Consider the following 22,536-nt stretch of genomic DNA (forward strand, 5'->3'; position numbering starts at 1 on the left):
AACTAGCAAGGGCAGTTATCACCAGTCAGTCATAACATGGCTAATATGCTAGGGTATCTATTTATGTAGCAAGCTAAAAACAGAGCCTAATGTTAGCTAGCTAGATAGCTGCTAGGAGGACAATGTCATTGGAGAGGTCATGGTCTCAAATTTCCCCCTGGTATTGTTTTTCGGTGGCTACACAGCTAAAGATGCACGTGTCATTTGGTTAGCTAGCAAGAAATGTGAATCACTTTGCTAGCTAGCTATGCAGAACGACTGTTATCCAGCATAACTCTTGCATTCGCTAAATCACTGGCTAGCTATGTACTCTGAAATTTTGTCTGAGTGTGCCAGAGCGCAAAAAAACGTAATAGTCACGTACGCTCTATATAACATGTAAACAGCCTAACCAGCTCTGCTCGGGCGAGTAAAATGGTGAGTGAGGTGTTCCCTCATTTGTGTCTGGAAGTAGCTAGCAAGCTAGGACACTTTAGCCAGTTAGCTTGGGTGCTCTGTTGGGACATTGGCAGACAAGCTACAGAAGGACGAGCAGGCAATTACCCATCGTTTATCATTTCAATTTTGATGGCCAACTAGCTGAACAAGTTTGAGAGGGTTTGTGGAAATGTTCCTTCGTTAGATTTTAGCTCATCTTGCTCTGGCTAGCATTAGTTGTTGATCTTGTTGTTGTTAATGTGCATATACAGTACCAGTCAAAAGTTTGGACAGACATTTAAGGGTTTTCTTTATTTTTACTATTTTCTCCATTGTAGAATACTAGTAAAGACATCAGACAATGAAATAGCACATATGGAATATTGTAGTAACCAAAAAAAGTGTTACATTTTAGATCTTTCAAAGTAGTCACCCTTTGCCTTGATGACAGCTTTGCACTCTTGGCATTCCCTCAAATCAGCTTCATGAGGTAGTCACCTGGAATGCATTTACATTAACAGGTGTGTCTTGTTAAGTTAATTTGAGGTATTTCTTTCCTTCTTAATGCGTTTGAGCCAATCAGTTGTGTTTGGACAAGGTATGGGTGGTATACAGAATATAGCCCTATTTGGTAAAAGACTAAGATAATATGGCAAGAACAGCTCAAATATAAGCAAAGAAAAATGACAGTTCATCATTACTTTCAAAAGGTTAACACTTTTTTTGGTTACTAAATGATTCCGTATGTTATTTCATAGTTGATGTCTACACTACTATTCTACAACGTAGAAAATAGTACAAATAATGAAAAACCCTTGAATGAGTTAGATCCAAACTTTTGACCTGTACTGTGGGGAAAGATAGCCTACCTTTTTATGATTGTTTGAGCAATAGGACTGTAAACTTCCAAAATGTAATAGGGTTCCCGCCGTATTTATTTACAGTTGAAGTCGGAAGATTATACACTTATGTTAAGAGTCATTAAAACTTGTTTTTCAACCACTCCACAATTTCTTGTTAACAAACTATAGTTTTGGCAAGTCGGTTAGGACATATGCATTGTGCATGACACAATGTAACACAAAGTAATTTTTCCAACAATTGTTTACAGATTATTAAACTTATAACTCACTGTATCACAATTCCAGTGGGTCAGAAGTCTACATACGCTAAATTGACTGTGCCTTTGAACAGCTTGGAAAATTCCAGAAGATTCTGGAATGGCTTTAGAAGCTTCTGATAGGCTAATTTACATAATTTGAGTCAATTGGAGGTATATCTGTGGATGTATTTCAAGGCCTACCTTCAAACTCAGTGCCTCTGCTTGACATCATGGGAAAATCAAAATAAATCAGGCAAGACCTCAGAAAAACAATTGTAGACCTCCACAAGTCTGGTTCATCCTTGGGAGCAATTTCCAAACGCCTGAAGGAACCACGTTCATCTGTACAAACAATAGTACGCTAGCATAAACACATTTGCTGTCAAACCGCTCAGGAAGGAGATGTGTTCTGTCTCCTAGAGATGAATGTACTTTGGTGCGAAAAGTGCAAATTAATCCCCAGAACAACAGCAAAGGACCTTGTGAAGATGCTGGCGGGAAAAGATAAAGTATCTATATCCACAGTAAAACGAGTCCTATATCGACATAACCTGAAAGGCCGCTCAGCAAGGAAGAAGCCACTGCTCCAAAACCACCATAAAAAAGCCAGACTACGGATTGCAACTACACATGGGGACAAAGATAGTACTTTTTGGTCTGATGAAACAAAAATATAACTGTTTGGCCATAATGACCATCATTATCTTTGGAGGAAAAAAATGGGAGGCTTGCAAGCCGAAGAACACCATCCCAACCGTGAAGCACAGGGGTGGCAACATCATGTTGTGGGGGTGCTTTGCTGCAGGAGGGACTGGTGCACTTCACAAAATAGATGGCATCGTGAGGCAGGAAAATTATGTGGATATATTGAAGCAACATCCCAAGACATCAGCCAGGAAGTTAAAGCTTGGTAGCAAATGGGTCTTTCAAATGGACAATGACCCCAAGTATACTTCCAAAGTTGTGGCAAAATAAAAGCTGAAATAAATCACTCTCTCTAACATTATTCAGATGTTTCACATTCTTAAAATAAAGTGGTGATCCTAACTGACCTAAGACAGAGAATTTTTACAAGGATTAAATGTCAGGAATTGTGAAAAACTGAGTTGAAATGTATTTGGCTAAGGATGTATGTAAACTTCCGACTTCAACTGTACATATTTGCAGAAATCCATTTTGCCTAATGCGTTCTAATGATCTAAAGTCGCGCTGTTGCAACTGCCTGTAAACACGCGGTCCAGTTCAAAGTGAATGATGGCAGGCCCTTGTGGCAAATGGCTTGTTGGCATATAGACCTAGTGTACCTGATCGGTGTACCGCACCGGTCTGCGTAGACTTTAGTCCTGGACAAGACAGATGTTTTTATTAGGTTTAATTTACTGCAGTGTCTATTAATTGTCCAAATGCACAGCTGCTTTCCCACTCTATATCGCTATAGAATTTTTACAAATTCTTTGGAATGTTTGGGAAGTATGTATTCTAAGAATGTATGAAAACATGAAAATGACCATATCTAAGTGCTTGCTTGTCAGAAAATGTAAAAAGAAGTGTCATTCTTCCTGGGGGTGTATATTTTAATAAGATTTTTTGTTGCTAAAATGCTGTCAGTTCCACTTTAATGGGAAATGGCTGCATTCTGTTTAATATGTTTTATGAATAAGCTTTTCATCACATCCCCCTATTGCACAAAATACTTACTTGCCAGATTGCAATACAATATTTCATACACTAGCAGAGATGTGCGTACGCATCGTCTACAAGTTGCGGGGAGGTGAGCAAATTCTCATGTCAAGTACATTTTTTATAAATGCCAACTTTTGTGTGAACTGGCGCACGCACATTTTGGGGTATATTTGTACGTACGCACAATTTATAAATGAAGCCCCTGGCAACCCAGGTGTTGAGAGAACAGCATTTCAAGCCACAACTTGGCTGCCACTCTGTCGGGAGTCGTGGGGTGGGGAGCAATTCCAGCTCCAGGTCCTCTCCAGTACAGGATCAAAATGAACACAACCGGATATATGAGGTGGCACCGCCTTTGAGAAACCTTTGAAAGAGTTTACACGTTCTTTTCTCTTTATTTCAAATTCAAACCACAGTAGACATAAAAGACCTCTCCCTCTCGCACGTGAAGATGGGGACGTTTACAACAGGCACAATGTCTCAAAGGCATGGCTTTGATTTGAGCAGAGTGGAGCTGAGTGGAGAGAGAGAGGTGGTGGGGACAGGCTGTCTGAGGCCACCACAGGTTTGTTGCCCGTGGCTCCATGTCAGGCAGCTATGACGACAGCCCTTGAGACTCTCCCTCCCTCGCTACGCTGCAGACTTTCCATCAACCTTTAAATCCATCTCATTCTGCCACTAATCGAGTGAACTAAGTGTGCCCACTTCTGAGCAGATCCGCGGACTCGCATTGGCCCAGTTGTAGTCTGTCCGTCAGGGATGGTGGTCCTCTTTGTATGCCAGCAGACTCCTGAAGTCCTCCTTCAGCGCAGCCCAGGAATAGGAACTGGTGTCAACCTACAGTACAATACAGAGGAAAGAATGAAAGGCAGGATTAAGCTCTGGTGTCAACTGTCAACTTACAGTACAGAAGAAAGCAAGGCACACAGGCAGGGTGAAGGGTGAGGAGAAACCGTAAAGAGAGAAATTAATTGTGAACTGAATGAAGCGTGTGTTAGTAATCCCGTTCCTGTCATGTCAGTGTTAATTACCTTAACGTGATGTCTCCTCACCACGTATGGCCTTCTGCACAGTCCCTGTAGTTTCTTATAAAGCTGCTCAGGTGTAGAGTACAGATACTCCTCTGTAGGACAGAGTGAGGAAAGGAAAATGTATTTTCATGAAAGAAAAACCTCAAAGCACAGGCTAGATACAGCGCACTTTCTTTATAATTAAAAATACATATTACACTGAACTGGGACAGGTTTTACATAATTAAACTAGTATTCTTTTTAAAGATTCATATTATTTATGCAAATCTAATTCAAGGAAGAGGCACAGCTACAGTGTTAAGAATCAGGTAAATTAGAATTTTTTTGTTGTGCTCAGTAATCGTAGCTTTGACTTCAGCGTTCTATTTTAGTGATTTATTTTTCAGATTTACACCTTGAACATCTAAATACAACACATTTCTAGAGATGCAAAAATCAGAGAATTAAACATCTTGCAATGCAATGGTGTATTAGCGTATTTGTGTAGTAATACCTGGGAATATTTCAGGATACACCAAAGCCTTGGGGCAGAGTGGATAGCAGCCACAATGAACAGCTTCTAGCCTGCAATATAACATTTTATAGTTTAGCTTCCTGTCAAAAGTATTGGCTTAAAAACAACAAGCGTGAAACACATTTGGGCACCAGTTGTATAACATAATCATTGTCTCAGAAATCCATTTGCTGAAAAAGTGTGCTCTGGTCATGCAAAATATAGACAAATGTTGGTTTACTCTGTCCCCAAGATTGGAGAGTGAACACAATATTTGCCCCTAATAACTGCATGAGCTGAACAGCGTTGTCAAAATGGGTCCCCATTGTGTCTTTGTTGACATTGGTTTCTTTTGATGCACAGTTCAGAATAAATGAAGTCCCACAGACTAGCTGGGGAAAGAATTGCATCCGGACATAGCACATTTCCCAGCAACGCAGTGGATCTCATCCCATTCTCAAAACGATGGGGAGAGAAAATAATCTCTTTCACTGTGAACTCACATCATCTGCAATGTTACAGGATGTCCAAAACCATCACAAAAGAGAGAACCTAAAAATCCATCCAAATGGTTTTCAAATGTGAATAAGTTATTTGTGAAATGTCCATCTCCTGAACAAAACGTAGAGATCGAAAAAAAGCCTGTTGTTATGGTACATAGAGCTTCCCTCCACGTTCACAGAACTTATCTGAACCTCACTGACCATTGCAGAAACCTGCCTATTTAAATTAGAATGTGCATCAATATTGATGACACCTCAATTTCACTCCTTTCCATCACTTTATTACATCATTCCTCATGCAACAGACGTACATTTTTAAACATGGGATTAGTTCTCGGGAGTTTGATTTCATGTTAAGACTAAAATGATGGGTGAAATCCTCACACGTATGCAATGACACCATTCACTAGTCTGCACTCTAAAATGTACCCAATATCCTCAAACTGGTTGGAAATTCTATCTACAACATCTACTGCATCTTACTATTTATCAAACGGCAATTTTTGAAACGACAAGAATAACAGCAATATTGCTCTTCTGTCGCCCTAGTAGGTTTGACAGGCAACAGTTTGTTCCAGGGAAACAGGGGTTGAATAAGTCGAACTACCTTTTGGCACCGTATGAAAGTGGTTAATGCTTTCTAATAGTCTAATTGCCTTTGCCTGCATTCCAAAGAATAGCATGGCTAATCAAGCTAATTTAAAGGTAGCAAGATGATAGCCCCCTAGTCTATGACAGCAAAATCTATGAAACCGATTATTAAGGTCAGTTCCATTTCAGTGGCGTAATGTGTAAGCGCGCAAATGGTTATAAGGCTTTCCATCTCAAATATAATTAGCCGATAATTTTGCTGGGGTAAATGACTTCTTCACTGCAGGGCATGAATAGGCGTCTGCTCACATCGCCAGACCATAATTAATCAGATTAGGGCCAAATTCCACAATAATGAGGATGAAACACATTGGTGACACCTCTGTCGGGCAATAAGACTGGACTGCTCTTTTTTGTTTATTGTGCTCTTCAGAAGCCTCCGTGTCTGTTTATCCTTACACAGAGTGTGGAAATGAGAAACCCTTAACTATCTTCCTGTTTTGAACGCTATGTGAAGCTGATGAAATTGAACAGGTATTCTAAATCACTTGCTAACTTGAAAGGTTTGTAATGGAACACTCAACGAGCACCGATGTCTATGTTGTTTACTTTCAAAACAGGTGAGTGAAGCCGATTGGAAGCTGGAGGAAACATTTAACATCCTCATCCACCTGAGCATGTCTCTTAGGAGAACCCTGTGTTGATATTCCCCCATTCGATGTGTGTTTCTCTGTTGCCGAAAACACACACAAAGGGCCTCCAACACCAGCGCATCCACAAGGTTTACTATCAATAGAGCTTAGTGGGTGGTCGTGTGCGTCTCAGATCCCCCTGGTTTGGATCAAAGGAAGTATAAAACATCATTGTACAAGACTCCCCCAGAGGGACATCCCTTCCTCAAACTCAGGACAGTGTTTTTCACAACCATAATTAGCACATGGCTTCTTTATTGTGCACAGCCAAGCTTCTAACGTGTTTTCAGCCAATCTATCTAAAATAGATTCCCACACTGACTGCATGAAGCAATCCATAGAATTAACACACCACCAGGCTGGTGTTTTGTAAGATCACAACCTTCCTCTCTACTGAAGCAGCACTACTCTGGCTCCAGTCCTGCTCTACCTTGGCTGTAGGCGGGATCTGACGAAACCCTTCAAATGCACAGCACAGGTGACTGAAGTTTGGCTTCATACGGTAGCAAGTCTCATCATACACTTTGGACTCTACCTCCCTAGAGGTAAAAACACTTAGAAATAAGAGTTTTTAGTTTAGTTTTAATGAACGGTCACTACGTTTTTCCATGTCAAATTCAAACGTTTACTTCACATGAAAACCAACCACATTACTTTTCATTCACTCTTTCAGCAGTTCATGTTTTGTTGTGTCTTAAGTAGATATTAATGAAACAAACCAGGAGAGTGAGTTACTTACATGGCCACTCCAAAAAACTCATGCTTGGCTGTGGAGACCACCACATCTGCCTGGCAGAGGACATGGAGGTAGTCCTCTTTACTGGGCATGAACCCCCAGTGGAGGACATGGGCATTCAGGTCCACTCTGGCTTCTGCAAAGATGTCTGAATGGGGGGGAGACTGATGTATATTATTCACAATAACCATATCTGTTACTGTATGAATGCATTCATTTGATTGAGTAAAATGCCAGAGTGGACTGATTGACTTTGTCCAGTTGCTCGTTTCGTAAACTCTTTATAACCGATTAGATTCCCACATAAAGGACTTGAGTTTAATGGAGGATAAATTAAATGAAATAATGCAACAAAATGCATGTCATTGAAAAGCCATCTGTCCGTGACATTCTGGATTCATAATGAGTTCCATGCTGCTGTGTATTCACAGAATAGTGATGACATCAGGAAGATGTTTCAGTGACCAAAAAGTGTTTGGAGAGCAGATCAGTGAAACAGGGAATGGACTGAATCCAGGAAAACAGAGGAAAAAACAACCTATGAAAAACAGAGGTCAGAACTGAAGCCGAGGCATAAACTTTGGACTAAAAATGATATACAACATGAGATTGGGAGAAACAGGTGAGGGGTGAACATAATCAATACTGTGACCCTATTAAGAAAATCAAAGTAGATTAAAATTGTTCTAATGCGATTGCCTTCCGAGCAATCATAAACGTAATTACTAAATATGAGAAAAATTTACAGTCTCTCTTTCCATCTGTTTATGCTCCTATAAAAGTTTACATCCCAATATGAGAGAGTGTGTTTCCTGTAAGGATGTCTTTGCTTCCAGCCATGGGGCCAGAATGTGTATTAATTTACTTAACACTCAGTGGTGAATACATTGGAGTGTACTAAAGTCATTATAGCATCATCATCTACTAATGGGGAGCGGATTTGATCAATTAAACACTGTCCTGAGGGCTTAAAAAAAAACTGGCCTGTCAGACGACCTTAACCCCACACTTAGTCAAATTACCAATTACATTGAAAGCCATAACAATTACATACAGTATGCCTTGGGTGCACAAACTTATTCTACATCGTAAAAAACAAAGTATAGCTTTTCACTCACCTTTCGAGAAGTTGTGCAAAGTTTTCTACTCAAAGTTTTGAAACCAAACACACACTGCTTTGAAAACAAGTGTTATCGCGAAACCAGAGCCCACTTAATCCTTTGCTTGTAAAATGAGTGTGTGTGTACCTGGTACGTCAGTGAAGGTCTCCCCCAGGACAGACAGTTGAAAGCCCAGGCCTCTCTCTTTCAGCTTCAGCAGCATCTTGAAGAAGAGCTCGGGGTCTTTGTCGTGTTCCCTTCAACCACAAACAGAATTCAGGGCCTTGATGGTGCTACGTACACACACACAACAACACACACAGGACAGGCTCAGGAAAGGCACTGCTCTGGTGTGCGCCGGGCATCCAAAGGCTTACCCCTCTCAGTACCATTCTGCTCTGTGATTTATTCACACAGAAACACACACACACAGAGGCCAGGTTACACAAGGCAAGGCAGCAGCCAGAAAAAGAGAAAGATCATAGCACTCCCCAGAGGACACTTGACTGTGGTATCGATGCGGTGTGCAGTACGCCAGGTGGGGGATTTAACAAGCTGACAGACAGAGAGACAGAGATCCCTGTTGGCTCAGAGAGAGAAGCAGCCAGTCATCCTTGATGTGTTCGGTGCCTGGAAGGCCCTGCTTCTAGTTAACACAGGTGCTGTGTTCAGCTGTGGAGCAGATGTCATACTGTGCAAGTGGCCTGTCACTCACCATGTTAATCTGAAGGAGGGAACAGGGAGTACAGTCAACTGATCTAACAGGAGCGTCTGCACATTATCATTAACAGCAGCTAGCATTAGCTCACACCTGCCTTTTAGAGATGACAAAACAGGGAATCAGTGAAGGTCGATGACACAAATGTGTTGAGAGAGTAGCCTTGTGCCCTTACTAGTGCACTGTCATTTACGGTTTGTCACTAGCATAAACAGTAGAAAATGAATGAAGGTTGACTACATGCAAATGGCTGTATATCTCTGCTGGTTTCCCTCTGGAGCTGTAGTGAGGGGGTCCGCACCTGAGACTATAAGGGTTGTGACTGGGAAGTGGTGTTGGAGGGCCAGTAGGGGGCACTCTTCCGTCTGGTGTAATAGAGCCCTCAAGGCCGAGGGCTAGTGACCTGCAAAAGGTGCCGTCCCCTGGATGTGACATTAAAATGTAGGTTCTGGCTCTCTCTGGTCACTGGCGCTTACTAAACGTACCGGGCCGCCCCTGGGTGGTAAGGCAGGTAAAAACACATCTGACACTCTGCTCCTCAACACGCAGGCAGCTCAGGGGTGCGTGATCAGTCCCTTCCTGTACTCCCTGTTCACCCATGACTGCATGGCCAAGCACGACTCCAACGCCATCATTAAGTTTGCCGACAACACAACAGTGGTAGGCCTGATCACTGACAACAATGAGACAGCCTATAGGGAGGAGGTCAGAGACCTGGCAGTGTGGTGCCAGGATAACAACCTCTCCCTCAAAGTGATCAAGACTAAGGAGATGATTGTGGACCACAGGAAAAGGAGGACTGAATACGCCCCCATTCTCATCGACGTGGCTGTAGTGGAGCAGGTTGAACGCTTCAAGTTTCTTGGTGTCCACATCACCAACCAACTAACATGATTCAAACATGCCAAGACAGTCGCGAAGAGGGCAAGACAACACCGAGTCCCCATCAGGAGACTGAAAAGATTTGGCATGGTCCTCAGATCCTCAAAAGGTTCTACAGCTGCATCATCGAGAGAATCCCGACTGGTTGCATCACCGCCTGGTATGGCAACTGCTCGGCCTCTGACCGCAAGGCACTGCAGAGGGTAGTGCGTACAGCCCAGTACATCACTGGGGCCAAGCTTCCTGCCATCCAGGACCTCTATACCAGGTGATGTCAGAGGAAGCCCCTAAAAATTCCCAAAGACTCCAGCCACCCTAGTCAAGACTGTTCTGTCTGCTACCGCACAGCAAGCGGTACCGGAGCGCCAAGTCTAGGTCCAAAAGGCTTCTAAACAGCTTCTACCCCCAAGCCATAAGACTCCTGAACAGCTAATCAAATGGCTACCCGGACTATTTTCATTGACCCCCCCATTTTTACGTTGCTGCTACTCTCTGTTTATTATTATTTGTTTAATAATATTTGATCAAATAATATTTGATTATTTGTTACTTTTCTAAAAATAAAAAATAAAGTTTATTTTTATTTTAGTAAATACTTCCTTAACACTTATTTTTCTTAAAGCTGCATTGTTGGTTAAGGGCTTGTAAGTAAGAATTTTCACTGTAAGGTCTACCTACACCTGTTGTATTCGACGCTTGTGACTAATAAAATGTGATTTGATTTCAAGCAAGAGTAGGGACTATTACATGCCCAGTAGCTTCAGATGTAAAGAATCACTGTCCTCTCTCCACTTACAATCACTGCCCTCTCTCCACTTACAATCACTCTCCTCTCTCCACTTACAATCACTCTCCTCTCTCCACTTACAATCACTGCCCTCTCTCCACTTACAATCACTCTCCTCTCTCCACTTACAATCACTGCCCTCTCTCCACTTACAATCACTCTCCTCTCTCCACTTACAATCACTGCCCTCTCTGCACTTACAATCACTGCCCTCTCTGCACTTACAATCACTGCCCTCTCTCCACTTACAATCACTCTCCTCTCTGCACTTACAATCACTGCCCTCTCTCCACTTACAATCACTGCCCTCTCTCCACTTACAATCACTGCCCTCTCTGCACTTACAATCACTGCCCTCTCTCCACTTACAATCACTGCCCTCTCTGCACTTACAATCACTGCCCTCTCTCCACTTACAATCACTGCCCTCTCTGCACTTACAATCACTGCCCTCTCTCCACTTACAATCACTGCCCTCTCTCCACTTACAATCACTGCCCTCTCTGCACTTACAATCACTGCCCTCTCTCCACTTACAATCACTGCCCTCTCTCCACTTACAATCACTGCCCTCTCTGCACTTACAATCACTGCCCTCTCTCCACTTACAATCACTGCCCTCTCTGCACTTACAATCACTGCCCTCTCTCCACTTACAATCACTGCCCTCTCTCCACTTACAATCACTCTCCTCTCTGCACTTACAATCACTGCCCTCTCTGCACTTACAATCACTGCCCTCTCTCCACTTACAATCACTGCCCTCTCTCCACTTACAATCACTCTCCTCTCTCCACTTACAATCAAATCTCCTCTCTCCACTTACAATCACTGCCCTCTCTCCACTTACAATCACGGTCCTCTCTCCACTTACAATCACTGTCCTCTCTGCACTTACAATCACTGCCCTCTCTCCACTTACAATCACTGCCCTCTCTCCACTTACAATCACTGTCCTCTCTGCACTTACAATCACTGTCCTCTCTGCACTTACTATCACTGCCCTCTCTCCACTTACAATCACGGTCCTCTCGCCACTTACAATCACTGTCTCCACTTACAATCACGGTCCTCTCTCCACTTACAATCACGGTCCTCTCTCCACTTACAATCACTGTCCTCTCTCCACTTACAATCACGGTCCTCTCGCCACTTACAATCACTGTGTGTTGAGTATTCTGGTGTAAAATGGCTGCCATGCATGACTCTACACACTGAAGCTACACATTTTTTTATTTTATTTAAAAAAATGTATTTTACCTGTATTTAACTAGGCAAGTCAGTTAAGAACAAATTCTTATTTTCAATGACGGCCTAGGAACAGTGGGTTAACTGCCGTTTCAGGGGCAGAACGACAGATTTGTACCTCGTCAGCTCGGGGGTTTGAACTTGCAACCTTTCGGTTACTAGTCCAACACTCTAACCACTAGGCTATCCTGCCGCCCCATTAATGGATGGTTGACAGTTTCAGATTTTTGAGTTGCACCCCGCAAAGCACCACAATATGCATACCCTTCGAAACACCACACATTGTATTTGATCACCAACAGATCTCCGAATTGTAATAATCGACTGTACTCTATAACATGTTTGTGATAAAGGACGCAGGATTTGTCTAACAGTGGATAGTGTGTGAAGGTCAAACGCCTTCTACAAAGCAGCATCATTCAGACAGATCCCTCCTAATGCTACCTCCACAGGATCTCCTTAGGTGAGGTATTATAGGAGCTTATTTATTCTCATTTTCAGCTCTCATATTCATTGGCTTCCCCTGTGGATAAAAGCTAATTCCCTTATTTCCTACCCTTTTTAACTCCTTATGCGAGGCATGAATCCCTATTCCCCCATTACAGATAGAGAGGAGGACAATGAGTGAATGAGACGGTGATAATAATGCTCTGTGCACTAGGCTACCATCCCCCTCTGTAGGAAAATGAGTGTTAATTAATGTGTGGGATATGACTATCAGGAAGAACCTCTCTCTCGAAAACACACACGCACACGCACACACACCTCGGCAGCGTATCACAGTGCGAGCCCTGACTCCCCACTGATGCCCTAGATCTGTTAATGAGGACCGTTAACCCCCAGCGACAGTCAACCAAGTCGGAGGGAACTGTCATCCCACTGATTAGAGGGAGAGTGACAAACAAAGGCTATCTGGCATCTTCACAAAATCAGCCACACTGCCAATACACACCACTAATCTGCTGCTAAGGCACATCAAGGACATTTTCTAAGGTACAGTACAGTTTACAGTCGGAACTCCCTCAAGTCAACTGAACGGATGTTTCCCTCCAACTATCCCATTCCCATCAGGTATGCTATCTTCCAACATCAACAGTCACCCTATATTCTGCTCGTCTGGTCTCGAGAGATACGAGGTTGGTACATCTTCCGTTTGCTTAATTCTCCCTCCGAAGTTTACAGCTCCGACTAACACAATTTTTTCTCGATCTGCTCTTACTTTATATGAGTCCTTTGTGGTGTCTTATCACCCCTGTGACCTCACAGATGAATGCAGATGAAGCCGGGTAAAATGATCAAGTAAAAAGTATGTTCCGTACTACCCAGAGAAACCTCATTAATATGTATCACGTAGCAGCCAAAAGAAAATAAGATCCTCTCATTTGGAAATCTATGATTAAATATTCTCCTTTATGTTGCACCCAAGAGGTGCGTTTTAAAATTCAAATACTATTTACTCCAATGCACAATGTGAAATGAGCCCAATCACCAGAAACCAAAGGACTGCGCACTAATTAAGGGGACACTTGAAAGACAAAGAGTTGGTTGTTGAAGATAGACCAACATGCAGCAGGAGCGGACCGAGGAGATTTTTCCATTCAAAGGCCTGACAACATGCACCACTGTAGATAGTGGTGATTTTCAAATCATACGTCTAGGAGAACTACAAAGGGTTCGACATTTCTTAAAATAGAACTAACTTTGGGAACGGCAACAGGCTGCATCTTCACACACAAATACATATCCTTCGGTGCCTGCTTTCTACTGCAATGTACTGGCCCCACATGACACAGTCTCATTGGAGTATAATGCCTCTAGGTTCAGACTCGCAAATGCTGAAGAATGGCCATAAAGCATAACAAACCACACATTGTAGTGATGACTCTGGAAAACAGAACTATCACTTACAACACAAAAAATAAGCGAGTCAATCAGCTCACACCCCTGTATTTAACTTCTATTTCCTGTTCCCGAAGTCAGTCAGTCCTGAGGGTTGGTTGAGGTCAGGTTGGCGGCCTGAGGCCATGCCAGGGGAAAGCCCAGAGCAGGATGGGTGGGGGTCAATACTGATAGACTCTGTTGGCACATCACTGGACGAGTCTGTGCGTCAGCACTTAATGACCAGTGACCCGTCTGGACAGGGATTAGCAGAAAAACAACAAACAATACACCCAGGCACCTCAGTAACGTTAGGCTAGCCCCTCTCGCAGGGTGTCCTATAAATCAGGAATCAAGAATAGCGTCATATACTCCATAACGTTCTGAGGGTCTCACACTGCCGCAATGTGTTTCTTTTTCTCGATTGCCTGCTGTGTGCCTACGTGACTTACACATCTTGATTGCGTTGTTTGTTTTGCAATCAGAAATACTCCAGGAGGACAATCCTCTTGAGGTAAAAGCTGATCCTGATGAACCTTAGACGGAGTTAAAGCCCCTTGTAGCAGAGATTTAGCCTCCGTCCTGCTATGCTCTTCTCTCCCGCTGGTTATTATCATCACTACTGTGGCACGAAGCCATCTTCACCTGTAAAACAGCTGTCCTGTCCTCTGGTGGGGCTGATCTGATCCCACTGGCCTGGCCTGGCTGCCCGGGCCATTGCCTGCAATAAGACAGTCCTGTAATCTGAGGATGAACGTCTATCCAGGCCACACACAGATTAACAATCTGCAACCAATGATGAGCTCAAAAAAGTGAGGGCAGAGATAGTAAAAATGTAGGAGAATGAAATGCAACAAACTGTGAGCAGCATCAATCGAGGAGATTATCTGGGCTGCTCTCTCTCTCTCTTTCCTCTCTCTCTCTCTCTCCCTCTCTCGCCCACTGTAAATCCTAATTTACCCCAGAATAAGCCAAGGTTTATGAAGCCTGGATGTTGGGAGCGATAATCCATCTGTGTTTTGCTCAGTTTAGAGGAGATTACATGATGGGTGCTTTTGTTATTGATATAAGAGTAGGTGAAAAACAGACACCCGACCCATGCAAACACAGAGAGGGAGGGATAATGGAGAATGGCAATGATGCCGACAATGGCAAATCGCGACGCCAGCGAGGAACTACGGCACTGGTGGTCTTTGCGGTTGTTAATCTGATTTACGGACATGTTTTGGTGAGGAAACTAAGCCTCGCTGCCGAAAGGAGAATGGAGTCAGAGGAGAAAAATGTGAATCCACAGAAAAGCTGTTGTCTTTCCTCTCCAACACAGATGAGCCAGAGATAGAGAAACGGTGTGCCAAAAAAGGGGCCTACACTACTCTGAACAATGTAAAGGATATTTCTGCTTATGTAAAAGAAAAACATTCACAAATCCACCCAGAGTATCTTTAAACTTTCCCCTAGCTGTTACACAAGTCATGTTTTAATATGCCATTTCATTTAACTTGTGTTTTTACATTCTATGGCTAATGTCGACTGGGAAACCACACAGTAAGAGCATACCTGTTTATAGAAATCCTTAGCAAAGGCCTTAAAGCTTAAACTCAAAACACAACCAATACTATGTAGCTAGTTTCCACTCTTTTTATGACATTGTTACACAAAAACGTGTTAGTAATTTTCCATGCCCTCGGTTTGTTGTCAAACAACACTCTGATGATCCAAAGCAAATAACTCTCCGCAGGGTTGGTACATACGTACATTGCTGTTAGAGAGGTATTTCCAGGTCATTCTAGTTCCAGAAGAGGCCTACGACATGATCTTTGGATTATGGTTTGCATGACTGCTTTGTTCTAGAACATGCCATGCGATGCCAGGAGCGGCAAACACAGACAATCAAGCAAGGTAACAACAACCCAGTTGCCAAACGTGTTTGCTGTATTTGTAAATCATGACAGGTGTTTTGATACGCTAACACGCTAGCCTTCACGGTAGGTTCCAAACACTTTCTTCATGTTTCTTAGTTCTGAAACAAACAACCTCTATCCATAGGATTTTCCTAGAGTCCTTACAAAACATAACCATATATGGTTAACATTGAACATTACTTCAACCCTTGACCTGTTCCACATTTTTGTTGTGTTACCGCCCCAAATTCAAAATTGATTAAATGGAATGCATATACAAAAATTCACACCCCTGAGTGAATACATGTTAGAATCACCGTTGGCAGCGATTACAGCTGTGAATCTTTCTGGGTAAGTCTATAGGAGCTTTGCACACCTGGATTGTGCAGTATTTCCACAACTATTTTTTATTTTATTCTTCAAGCTCTGTCAAATTGGTTGTTGATCATTGCTAGACAGACATTTTCAAGTCTTGCCATAGGTTTTTCATTCTGATTTAAGTCAAAACTGTAACTAGGCCACTCAGGAACATTCAATGACTTGGTAAACAACTCCACTGTATATTTGGACTTTTAGGTTATTATCCTGCTGAAAGATGAATGTATCTCAGTGCCTCTTGGAAAGCAGACAACCAGGTTTTCCTCTAGGATTGTGCCTGTACTTAGCTCTATTCTATTTATTTTTATCCTAAAAAAAACTCCCTTGCCGATGACAAGCATACCCATAACATGATGCAGCCCCCACCATACTTGAAAATATAAAAAACGGTAATCAGTGTGTTGGATTTGCCCCCAAAGTAATGCTTTGTATTCAGGACATAAAGTTAATTTCTTTGCCACATGTTTAGCAGTTTTACTTTAGTGCCTTACTGCAAACAGGATGCATGTTTTGGAATATTCTTTATTCTGTACAGGTTCCTTATTTTCTCTCTGTCATTTAGGTTAAGATTGTGGTGTAACTACAATGTTGTTGATCCATCCTCTTTTTTTTCTCCTATCACATCCATTATTCTGTAACCGTTTTAAAGTCACCATTGGCCTCATGGTGAAATCCATGAGCGGTTTCCTTCCTCTCCGGCAACTGAGTTAGGAAGGACGTCTGTATCTTTGTAGTGACTGAGTGTTTTGATACACCATCAAAAGTGTAATTAATAACTTCATTATGCTCAAAGGGATATTCAATGTCCGCTTCTTTTATTTGAGCCCATCTACCAATAGATGCTCTTCTTTGCGAGCCATGGTCTTTGTGGTTGAACCTGTGTTTGAAATTTACTGCTTGACTGAGGTACCTTACAGATAATATATGTGTGGGGTACAGAGATTAGGAAGTCATTCAAAATCATGGTAAACACTATTATTGCACACATGCAACTTATTATGTGACTTGTTAAGCACATTATTACTCCTGAACTTATTTAGGCTTGAATAACAAAAGGGTTGAATACTTATTGACTTAAGACATTTCAGATTTTCATTTTTGTATTAATTTATAAACATTTCTAAAAGCATAATTCCACTTTGACATTATGGGTTATTGTGTGCAGGCCAGAGACACAACTTCTCAATCGAATCCATTCAGGCTGTAACACAACAAATTCTGTAGTAAGTCAATCGGTGTGAATACTTTCTGAAGGCACTGTATGTGTGTTCTTGTGTGTGTATCTATCTCAAGTGTAGAGATGACAAGACATCAACTCACCACCTATGAGGCCAGACGATATGAAGAGGTCTGACGTGGCTCTCTTCTCCTCCTCCATCCCCCTCTTCCTTCCCTCCCCCAGGCCCTCGCTCTTCCCTGGGGTGAGAAGGAGCCTCGGCCTGCCCGGTGCCTTCCCTCTGATCCAGGATGGCAGCCTCTGGCTCTGGGCTCAAGCAGAGCGCTTTGGGAGCCGGAGGGGAGCTGAGACTGAGAAGTCCCTCCTTTTCCTCTTCTACTGGACTGAGTAGTACTTCAGGTCTGCTGTGGTTAAATCAAAGTGACTCGTGAAGACATACGTACTGTACTGCGCCACTTCATGAAGTGATAAGTACATAAATACACTATGGTATGACCCTTGATGATGATCCGGCAGTATATTATTATATACTGAACAGAAATATAAACGCAACATTTAAAAAGTGTTTCATGAGCTGAAATAAAAGTTCACATAACTTTTCCATAGGCACAAAATTCTTATTTCGCTAACATTTGGGTACAATATATTTAGTTAGTGAGCATTGCTCATTTGCCAAGATAATCGATCCACCTGACAGGTGTGGCATATCAAGAAGCTGATTAAACAGCATGTTCATTACTCAGGTGCACCTAGTGAAGGGAACAATAAAAAAGGCCACTAAAATGTGCAGTTTTCACAACACAATGTCACAGATGCCAATTGTATGCTCCCTCAACTTGAGACATGCTGACTGCAGGAATGCCCACCAGATAATTTCTCTACCATAAGCCGCCTCCAATGTCATTTTAGAGAAATTGGCAGAACGTCCAACTGTCCTCACAAGCGCAGACCACGTGTAACCACGGCAGCCTCCACATCCGGCTTCTTCCCCCGCGGGATCGTCTGAGACCAGCCACCCGGACAGCTGATGAAATCGTGTCACAACCAAAGAATTTCTGCACAAACTGTCAGGAACTGTCTCAGGGAAGCTCATCTGTGTGCTCGTCGTCCTCACCAAGGTCTTGACCAGACTACAGTTTGGCTGATTTACTTATATGAACTGTAACTGAAATTGTTGCATGTTGCGTTTATATACAGTTGAATTCAGAAGTTTACATACACTTAGGTTGGAGTTGGAAAAACTTGTTTTTTAACCACTCCACGAACTAGTTTTGGCAAGTCGGTTAGAACATCTACCTTGTGCATGACACAAGTCATTTTTCCAACAATTGTTTACAGACAGATTATTTCACTGTATCACAATTCCAGTGGGTCAGAAGTTTACATACACTAAGTTGACTGTGCCTTTAAACAGCTAGGAAAATCCCAGAAAATGATGTCATGGCTTTAGAAGCTTCTAATAGGCTAATTGATTTGAGTCAATTGGAGGTGTACCTGTGGATGTATTTCAAGGTCTAACTTCAAACTCAGTGCCTCTTTGCTTGACATCTTGGGAAACTCAAAAGAAATGATCAAATCCTCAGAAATACAATTGTAGACCTCCACAAGTCTGGTTTATCCTTATGAGCAATTTCCAAACGCCTGAAGGTACCACGTTCATGTGTACAAACAATAGTACGCAAGAATAAACACCATGGGACCACGCAGCCGTCATATCGCTCAGTAAGGAGACGCGTTCTGTCTCCTAGAGATGAACGTACTTTGGTGCGAAAAGTGCGAATCAATCCCAGAACAACAGCAAAGAACCTTGTGAAGATGCTGGAGGAAAAAGATACAAAAGTATCTATATCCACAGTAAAACAAGTCCTATATCGACATAACCTGAAAGGCTGCTCAGCAAAGAAGAAGCCACTGCTCCAAATCCACCATAAAAAAGCCAGACTATGATTTGCAACTGCACATGGGGACAAAGACCGTACTTTTCGTACAAAATCATACAAAAATAGAACGGTTTGGCCATAATGACCATCGTTATGTTTGGAGGAAAAAGGGGAGGCTTGCAAGTCAAAGAACACCATCCCAACCATGAAGCATGGGGGTGGCAGCACCATGTTGTGGGGGTGCTTTGCTGAAGGAGGGACTGGTGCACTTCACAAAATACATGGCATCATGAGGTTCGAAAATTATGTGGATATATTGATGCAACATCTCAAGACATCAGTCAGGAAGTTAAAGCTTGTTCGCATTTTGTAGCAAAATGGCTTAAGGACAACAAAGTCAAGGTATTGGAGTGGCCATCACAAAGCCCTGACCTCAACCCCATTGAAAAATTGTGGGCAGAACTGAAAACGCGTGTGAGCAAGGAGGCCTACAAACCTGATTCAGTTACAGCAGCTCTGTCCGGAGGAATGGGCCAAAATTCTGCGAACTTATTGTGGGAAGCTTGTGGAAGGCTACCCAAAATGTTTGACCCAAGTTAAACAATTTAAAGGCAATGCTAGCAAATACTAATTGAGTTTATGTAAGCTTCTGACCCACTGGGAATGTGATGAAAGAAATAAAAGCTGAAATAAATCACTCCACTATTATTCTGACATTTCACATTCTTAAAATAAAGTGGCGATCCTAACTGACCTAAGACAGTGAATTTTTTACTAGAATTAAATGTCAGGAATTGTTAAAAAAAAAGAGTTTAAATGTATTTGGCTAAGGTGTATGTAAACTTCCGACTTCAACTGTGTTTTTGTTGAGTGTATTATGACGCTTTTGTTTACAATAAAGAGTTTAATAAAAAATAAATAAACATGTCAGCCATTTCTCATAGCCTCCACTTAGTCTGTTCTATCACTGCTGTATTACCGTGGGGCCTCTGGTCTGCCTGGAGACATAGGTTAACACTGCGAGGCTTGTGGGGCTCTGAGGTCATCAACATGATGCTGGCCTGTGATGGAGATGGAGCTTGTGTTCTAGGAATATTGTTTAAAGGCATTTATCCATGCACACACACCGTTCAATTTCACAGCACTCGAAGTAGATATGAAATTCTCCTCATAGAACTGTATCCATCGCGTGCATTGTGAATGGTTTGCTTCACCAATGAAAACAAAAAACGGAGAAGATCGTCCGACGCTACAGAAATCCTCAGTCTTTGTCAGGTTGCTTTGCTTGGAGAGGCAGACTTGGATGAGGAAGAGAACAAGCACGGAAAGATGCTGATGTCATTGACAAAGGAATGGGAAACACATTTAAAGTGCTGGCACCAAGGCAAGTGTTCGTGGCTAGGGTAAATTTATGACGGCAGGCAGGATTTTCATGCTACAGAGTGGCATAGACCGAGGGTCTTGTTACTGTTCTAGTCAGTCTAGAGATCCAGTCTTCTTATTACTTCTGGATGATACCACAAGTCCAGACCAAGATTAGGCCAATAAGTATTTAGTCAAGAATTGCTGGTTCACAGAGGAATTGTCATTGGCTTTATAAATACCTGCATTTTTCCAGTAGGTGAGGAAGATAAAGATACAGTATCTCAAAGCATACCGCCCACAGCCTTGGTCTTTCTTAGCAACCACACCTGAATGAACCAGCAACTATTGTAGCAATACAGTGGAGTTTAGGCCCATCCTGATTTTCATTAAAAGCTTGTTACTGATGCCAGAAGAATCCTGTGGTGAGAATGACATCACGGCGTGACGAATCTCCGCTAACAGATTTAGCAACGTAACCATAAGATGTTCATTTCTGGAAAAGTCATCTACAATTAAGCAATGGGTGTGGTAGCCTATAGGCTACCGTATATGGTTCCACTGCACTTCATTGGGTAAAACCAGTTTCCTAACATCAACTTCCTTAATCATCTACCTCCAGCACTACTGTCTTTCACATAATGAATCCTTCTTGAGGAAAGAGACTGAAGAGAGGGTGATAATATTGCCTTAGGTGTGGAAAGATTAGCATAAAGAATGCATGAAAACATATGGCTGGGCTAGAGGACAAATGTTAAGCGCTGTCCGTCTCTAGCAATGCACTTGAGTTATTAGAATCCATAAAGCCTTTCTTTTCAGAACGGTGTTGCTGAAATCAAGCAGCAAGACGTTACCTTGACAAGGCATTGATAAACCTGACAAAGTGGGATAGAGTAGGCAGATGGATAAAGAACCTAACCGATATGGACAAGGGATGGCCTCTGCCGTACAGCTGGACTGTGGAGCTGACAAAGAGCCACTTGTGGTTAGGTATGACCAATGAGGCTGCCTCACAGCCCCCTGGGAATATTTTATTCGATAAGCCATTTTAAAAATTGGATGAAGGGGTTTAGACTAGGGGCAATAAAAACGCTGCCGTATGTACCGGCAGAGAGCGAGAGAGAGAGAGGAAAAAAGAGGGAGAGAGAGCGGTACTTAGGGAGAATGCCGCCAATTAGCTTATTTATAAATCAACAGCAATTTCTGTGATGGCTTTACCTCTGCATTTGATTAAATGTGAAAGGATGAAGGGGGGAGTCAAAGTCAAAAATCATTTGATCTAATTTCCTTTATTGGCAATAATCACAAGTGTCTCTCCCACTGGGTAATGAAAAACGGCAGTGATCTTGAGCCACGGTGAGAATGGGCTGTGCTCTGCGGAGGGAGGAAAAACGGAGGCCTCTGGGCTGTACACTCACACAGTAGCATTACACAGGCTAGCCAAGGACTGTTTGGTACATAAATAATGTACAACCTCACATGAAACACGTACCCAAAGAAGACCAAAGTGCTGCTTGCTAATATGATAAGTATTAGCTATGACAATGATTCATTGTAGGTGATGGGGTTTCTTCTTTGTTTGTGAGGTTGAGGTCAAATCTATAGCACATGTGGTACCAGGAGTTGATCAACATAGGTTCCCAATAAGCCATTGAGTTAGAACTAAACACAGAGTCCTGTTTTTAATGACAACAGACACCACTGTTGAGGTGATCTAAGGACACTCCTGGTCCTTCCAGGATGAATCTGACTTGACCAAGTAGGGGTGAGTGTTCAGAGTAGGACAGAATACAGGGCACGGAACCATCCAAAGGTTTAGCGTCGAGGTTACTGTCCTGAGGGCATCACTTCAAAACAATCTCATCAGCATAATCCCCGAAACTAGCCATTTAGCCCATCTAATAGTGGCTTGATGAGAGACGGCCAGGCCAGTCAGCTACTCTTTAGCCGTTCCTGAGGCAGCCAGAGCACTGGGAG

The 22,536-nt window shown here is 42.5% G+C and overlaps 1 protein-coding gene across 4 annotated transcripts in view; it reads right to left on the reverse strand.

Moving 5' to 3' along the window:
* Nucleotides 1–3,577: 3,577 nt before the first annotated feature.
* The window catches only part of gtdc1 (glycosyltransferase-like domain containing 1), a 49,892-nt gene continuing 30,933 nt past the window's right edge, over nucleotides 3,578–22,536 (reverse strand). Inside the window, exons 5-10 of one of the 4 annotated variants that reach the window (XM_024406119.1) lie at nucleotides 17,461–17,718; nucleotides 8,496–8,605; nucleotides 7,252–7,396; nucleotides 4,727–4,797; nucleotides 4,234–4,325; nucleotides 3,578–4,039 (exon numbers count right to left, since the gene is read on the reverse strand). In XM_024406119.1, the coding sequence (XP_024261887.1) occupies nucleotides 3,956–4,039; nucleotides 4,234–4,325; nucleotides 4,727–4,797; nucleotides 7,252–7,396; nucleotides 8,496–8,605; nucleotides 17,461–17,718 (760 nt within the window). In that variant the 3' untranslated portion in view covers nucleotides 3,578–3,955. Of the gene's footprint in view, nucleotides 4,040–4,233; nucleotides 4,326–4,726; nucleotides 4,798–7,251; nucleotides 7,397–8,495; nucleotides 8,606–17,460; nucleotides 17,722–22,536 lie in introns of all 4 variants that reach the window. The other 3 variants (XM_024406110.1, XM_024406139.1, XM_024406131.1) reach the window with 3 other exon arrangements.

The sequence above is a fragment of the Oncorhynchus tshawytscha genome, linkage group LG03 (genome assembly GCF_018296145.1).
Source record: "Oncorhynchus tshawytscha isolate Ot180627B linkage group LG03, Otsh_v2.0, whole genome shotgun sequence".
In the NCBI taxonomy this organism is placed as follows: Eukaryota; Metazoa; Chordata; class Actinopteri; order Salmoniformes; family Salmonidae; genus Oncorhynchus; species Oncorhynchus tshawytscha.